The 6,271-nt window shown below is 39.1% G+C and overlaps 1 protein-coding gene across 1 annotated transcript in view; it reads left to right on the top strand.

Annotated features, from left to right (window-relative positions):
* Positions 1–6,271, top strand: part of LOC106528247 (rho GTPase-activating protein SYDE2) — a gene marked incomplete at its 3' end in the record, with an annotated part of 71,166 nt that overhangs the window by 15,545 nt on the left and 49,350 nt on the right. Inside the window, 1 exon segment of the mRNA XM_014023371.1 lies at positions 2,831–3,206. Within this exon segment, the coding sequence (XP_013878825.1) occupies positions 2,831–3,206 (376 nt within the window).

Raw genomic sequence — 6,271 nt, 5'->3', positions numbered from 1 at the left:
GCTGTAAAACAGCAATTATGCTGAGTCAGGCTTGATATTTAGTAATCTTTTCCTGTTAAATCAATAAACCAAATCAAATAACTTGAGAAAGGAAAGTGCTAGCTGCACGAAATTAGAGCGTCATACATGTGAAAGGATGTGTAACAATATGGCTTGTTATAACATCCCTAACCAGCCTGTAAATAGATAGCTAAAAATCAATATTTTTTACAGGCTGGTTAGGGGTGTTTTAACCAAGCCATATTATTACACATCCTTTCACATGTACGACGTTCAAATTTTGTGCAGCTAGCACTTTCCTTTCTCAAGTTATGACTAAAATTAATCTAAAAAAAACACTTCCTGCCCGACTCGACCAAGCCACTCCCCGCTGCCTCCAGCCTCATAAACCACTGTCAATCCGACCAATCACATCTCTTAGACCATCTCCGCCCACATCGAAACCTCCGCCAATCATGAGCAGGGATATCTCCGCCCACATTAAGACCTCGGCCAATGACAATTTGGACCTTCTCTGCCCTCAGGACAACACRTTCTGCAGAGACYTCTACTTGAGYAGCTCTGCCAAATTATTACTTAAATATTACGTAAATACTGGAGTATGTGCTTTTTAATGCACTGCACTAGACTAGAGAACAATAGGGGGAACTTTCCATATTGGACGAATCATTTCAAATTTCTGGCATTAATAATTCACTCCTCCTCAGTCACTCCATGGTGAAAGTGTGCCTGCCCTACTGCACCTATGGTCCCTCCAGACCACCACAGTCCCACCAACAGATTTATCCATGGTTGGGTTGGGTTAGGTGTCCTGCTCACCAGATATATGCAGTTGCAATCACTTGTTTGTGTTTGTTCACATGGAAAAAAAATATGATTAAAATTGTTTGTGGCAAGACATTATTATACAAGTGCAACATTTGTTTTGGTACAATTGTTTCAAAATTGTGAACGTCACAGGTTTTTGATGTGCAACTTGTAGAAAACTATTTGCGAACTTGGAATTTAACAATCTGAAGAGGCGTAACTGCTGTTTTGTATGTGTTTATAGATTAAAAATATTATAATTACAAGTTCACTGTTACACATCACAAGTTCACTGTTACACATCACAAGTACACAGCTAGAAATTTCAAATCGTTCTACAAGTTACAAGTTCTGTTATACAAAACAAATCATTATGAAACAAAATTAACTTAATACTTGCGCCACTGAAATCTATATCTTCCTGATTAAACCCTTTTACAAGAACCGTCAGCTCATAGTCACCACTTCAAGGACAAGGCTTGTAACAGTTTTGATAGAACCACATATTAAGTGACTCACTGTGGAGCTCTAAATCTAATCTTTGGAGGAAGTTTTTCACACTAATCATTTTAGTTGCTACTTGGAATATTTGTTGCAGTTTGCTAAATTGAAAATGTTACAATAAACTAGAAAAACTTTTCTACAAAGCAGTTTAACAAAGTTTTATTTGATCCATTAATCCATTAACAGAACAAAGAGACTAAAAGTCTAAAACTTAAAAGGTATTAATGGGGACATATGCAAAATCTAAATTTAAATTTAGTTTCTCCTAGTGCTACAAACATATCTTCATACTCTTGAGTGGTTCATATTTTTCAGTTTATTCCGTTTTTTCTGTTTTCTATTGATGTTTTCTGAACTATTACGTCAAATAATCTGAGACGGAATATTAGGTCTGGACACGTTTTATGTTGCATAATGAGAGTTTTGATTTATTTACCCAGTTTTAACTATGCTAATCTGATTGAGAGCACTGATCCTTTTTGCAAGAGAGGCCTGACAACAGCCTAAATGTGGAAGGAAACCCATGCAATAACGAGGGGAACATACTAACTCCACACAGAAATACCCCAGGTCCAACCTGGGGATTGGACCCAGGACCTTCTTACTGTGAGGCAACAATGCTAACCGCTAAGCCATCATCCTGTCCAAAGTATAAATAAATGGAAGCTGGTGAACTCTTCAGGCGATTCAGCAGAAATGAATCTCTTATTGTTAATTTATTTATGACATTTGGTCTAATTTATCTCAGCCTGTGTCATTCAGAAACCTGAGTCCAGTTTATGTCCTGTAATAACATCCTGTACCAACAACAATTTCCTCGTCTTCATTCTCCTCTCATTCTGGGTCAGACTCTGGCTCCAACGTGTAAGTCTTCTGTTGTTGGCATCTTTCAATTTACTTGTTAATAAAACGTTTCTGGAAGCTAGACATCGTAACCCCCTCTGTCAAACCGGAGTGGACCGGTCTGGAAGCGGGAGGGGGGCGGGGCTTCAAGCGTCTTAAAGGAACAGCATCAAATCCAGCTGCTTTGAGACACACACCAGAAAAGTGGTGAAAGAGGGGCTGGTGATGTAAAAATAAGAAGGAATTCAGACCAAAGCATTGCAGTTCCACTTTATAAAGACCYCAAATGAATGATTTAAATGTGAAAAGGAAGGATTTAAAAGCTACTTTAAATGAGATGAGTCCATGTTAAAATCAAGAGGACTAATCAGAATCTAAACAAAACCAACAGTAGTGATGGAACATGTTTTGTAGACCTAGTGGGACAAAATTTTTTCTTTTTCTTCTCAAATTAAAGCTGCAAACATGACCGAAAAAGTAACTATAGTCTTTAGAGAAATGTAGCGGGGTAAAAGCAAAGTTTTCAAAAGAAAATACAAAGTAAAGTACAAATTCTCAAAAATTAAGTACTTAAGTACYGTACTTGAGTAAATTCATTTCGTTACTGCCCACTTCTGAGGAAAACACAGAAACCCGACACAATGATAAGCATGACTGGGATTTTGTTTGGTTTTAGGTAACTGTCGGCCAGGCTAAGGTGTCCCCTCACCCTCGGAGTGTGGACCCAGCTGAAGAGAATGACGCCGACGAYGAGGGAGAGATTTGGTACAACCCAATCCCGGAGGACGACGAACCGAGGACGTCGCACCATCCTTCCGTTCGGCTCATCGTCCCGTCTCAAACGGAGCTCCAGCGGAGGCCCAGCAGGGGAGTGGATGGGACCCTGGAGGGTTCCAGTGGGCCGGAGGGACACGTGGATAGCCTCAGCGGCGGCTCAGGAGACGCGAGTCTGGGGAATCTTGCACATTCCGCAGAGGCTCCACATCTGCACAGACAGATGCTCACATGCAAGCCTCAAGAGGAAGGGGGGCTTTCCTCGAGCAAACCAACAGGTAAGAAAAAAAAAGAAAAAAAGAAAAGGAAGGTTTATTCCTTTTTGCTTCCTGCCAATGAYTTTTCTCCATGTTTTTGTTGAACTCCTGGGGGCTGCTTCTTTTTATTTCCGTCTTTTACTCTAAGCACATTTTTGTGGTTGTGCATACCTCCAACACTGATTATAGCCAGTGCTGGTGATGTTTCCAATCAACAGACATCTTTTTAGCACTTCTGACACAAATCTAACTTATTTAATTATATAGTTTAGGATAAAACCCTGAAGGACTTCCTGTTGGGGTCTTAAATTCTAGACAAGATAATTGTATTTACAGAATCCAATAAGAGCCTAACAATCAACCACTTAACCTTAGAAAAGGAACATTACAGAAAACTATTTTTACTTTTGTTGTGATCTTTTTAATCAGCCGACAGGATTCATATCTGTCCAATCATATCCTCTCATATTAATAGCTACGTTTACATGCGCAAAATTCTTTGATCGAGTTGGACGTATTCAGATAAAATAATCCGAATGTGTTGTTTATATTGGCACAAAATAAATTATTCTGATCATGATAAGCATTTAAATGCACCAGGCTTTTATTTATAATAGAATTACTGACGTGCAGAGTTGTAAACGTTCCTCAAAAAAAACCACAGAAGAAGTAGTTCTATTCCTTTATGAACTTGAATAAATAAATAAAAACAAACAGTTAAAGAACTCTGTGTTCCCACACTTTCTAAAATCAAGGCGTTTAACAATTTTGAGCTTTCAAAGTTTCTAATAGTAATGTTGTATCTCTAACCGRCCAATGGGGACCTTCACTTATGACRTGACCCATATCATTAATAATACAGTACATAATCTGCCACTTTATCAAAAGATCGGACAAATGGACTRGATTCTACGGAGAGTCAGTGTTAATACTGTAACAGAAAAAGATGTTCCTGGAGCAAATTTCGACACGTCCGATTTCAGGAATCACACGAAAGTTCATTTGAAAGATTTGCTGGATGGTCGAGGTCTTCGACAGACATCGAAAGCGAGCTTTATTGTTAAAAATGTCTTATTACAGCTTAGCTTGCTGCATCTATTGTGTGTGTCTGCGTGTGTGTTTTTATCACTCGAGCCACCGCTTCTGCATCATTTATAGAAACCTAATGGAATTTGTGTAAGTATAATATCACCGTATGTGTGACTGGCTGCAGTAGGTCGTTGTATGAGGCTAGCATGGATGCTAGGAGTAAAGCTAACATTTGGCTAAAGTAAAAACTGTAAGGTATCGGTTTATCAACAGAAAGTGTTGGGATAGGATCCGGGTGGTCCAGCGTTGGTCTTTTACCTCAAATAAAATATTTGGAGCAGACTGTTAAATCCTTGGTTGCACTTTTTTTTCCCGGTCAAAAATTCAGCTCGTCCCATCGCACGAATACAGCTGTTAGCTTAGCGTCTTAGCTTGAGAAAAGYGAACAAAAATACTCCTTTCATTTTAGGATGACGGCTGTATATGGAGTCGCTGTTATAAGAACCATAGCGCAATGATTTGGAGTTTGATGCCGTTTTCACAAATTTATTTAAGTTTAAACACAGCTAAACCGGCGSAGCTCCATTGAAATCARTGGAGTTTGTACGTGCATCAGTGTCGAGCGGACATAGTCAGCAAGTGTCCCTGATTAGTTAAACCCAAAAAGACATTASACAGGATGAAATCAGAACTGACATTCTTGGGCAGAAAAAACATCAATTTACTAAAAGASGTGCGGTTTTTGTAAATTAGTTGTTGTCGAGGAGAGGCAGGTTTATAATCCGTAGATCTTAGAGGAACGCAGAGAAATGATCTGTAGCAGTCAGCACTTTTTATCCCACTGGTAGTGACGACAGAATGATGACAGCCAGCACACAGCTCCCTGTCTCTCAGTAAGCTTGGCTTTCTTTCTTTCTTTTTTTTTCTTTCCAACTTCCGACAWTTTTTTTGTTCTGTGATGTGGCACCATGGTAGTTTGAACCATTTGGCACATCTTGAACTGAGCCTATAATTACAACACTTTTCTGTGGCACGCAACAGACATTTCAGTTGTATGAACACAAAGCCAGCCTGAATAGTTTCTCTAATACTTGAGTTATTATGTTCACGACAACAGTTTTACAGCACACAAGGAGGCTTGAAATGAACTAAGTAATTGCTTTCCCCCCCCCAAACAAAGGATCCAGCCCCTGAGATTTAAAACCACACTGAGCGAGACATTAAACTCCTTGAAACATTTTTTTTTCTTTAAACCATCACATGATGTATCTGTGCACATACAGCATTGTTTTGAGTCTGCTGASTTAATCCCGTTGATGTGAGCATTGCCTTTTGATCGGTGGCTGATAAAACTCTTTTATCCTCAGCGACTGGTTACAAACTTCTGAGCCTCCCTGACATCACATGTGACTCAAATAAACTTGGGAGACGTTCTGCATGGGATTAGGATTAAACCGGTCCCAAATAAGTCTCAGTGTAGCGKCTCAAAAAAGACGCTAATCAAGCGGCACAGCGTGCGGCACTAATCACGCAGCACAAAGCTAATTAAATGTTATTTCATGCTGATTCTAGTTGCAYCAGATGAAGACAGACCTTTTTTAGCATGCATTACTGRYACCTTTTATGTTGCATAATAAAGCWTTAAATTATTTACCYATATTACACCAGACTAATCCTATTGAGATCACTGATCTTTTTTTGCAAGAGAGGCCTGAAGGCTGCATAAAATGCTTGCTTTTGGATTGTGGGAGTTAAATAACAAGGGGAACATACAAACAAAATGCCCCAGGTCCAACCTGGGGATTGGACCYGGGACCTTCTTGCTGTGAGGCAACAGTGCTAACCGCTAATCCATCATCCTGTCCAAAGCATAAATAAATAGAGACAAGGGGTGCACCACAAAATCAATTCACGTCAGAATCATGAGTATTTTAAAATGTCCCAAAATGGATTTAAAATTAAATAAATAAACAAATAAATAAATGTGACCATCACATTGAAATAAGGATTTAATCTACAAGTGGTACATGGAGAAATAGGCAGATACTGTATAGTGT

The sequence above is a fragment of the Austrofundulus limnaeus genome, unplaced genomic scaffold (assembly GCF_001266775.1).
Source record: "Austrofundulus limnaeus strain Quisiro unplaced genomic scaffold, Austrofundulus_limnaeus-1.0 Scaffold365, whole genome shotgun sequence".
Lineage (NCBI taxonomy): Eukaryota > Metazoa > Chordata > Actinopteri > Cyprinodontiformes > Rivulidae > Austrofundulus > Austrofundulus limnaeus.
Note: the sequence above shows the minus strand (reverse complement) of the source record. Positions and strands in the feature narration are given on the sequence as shown.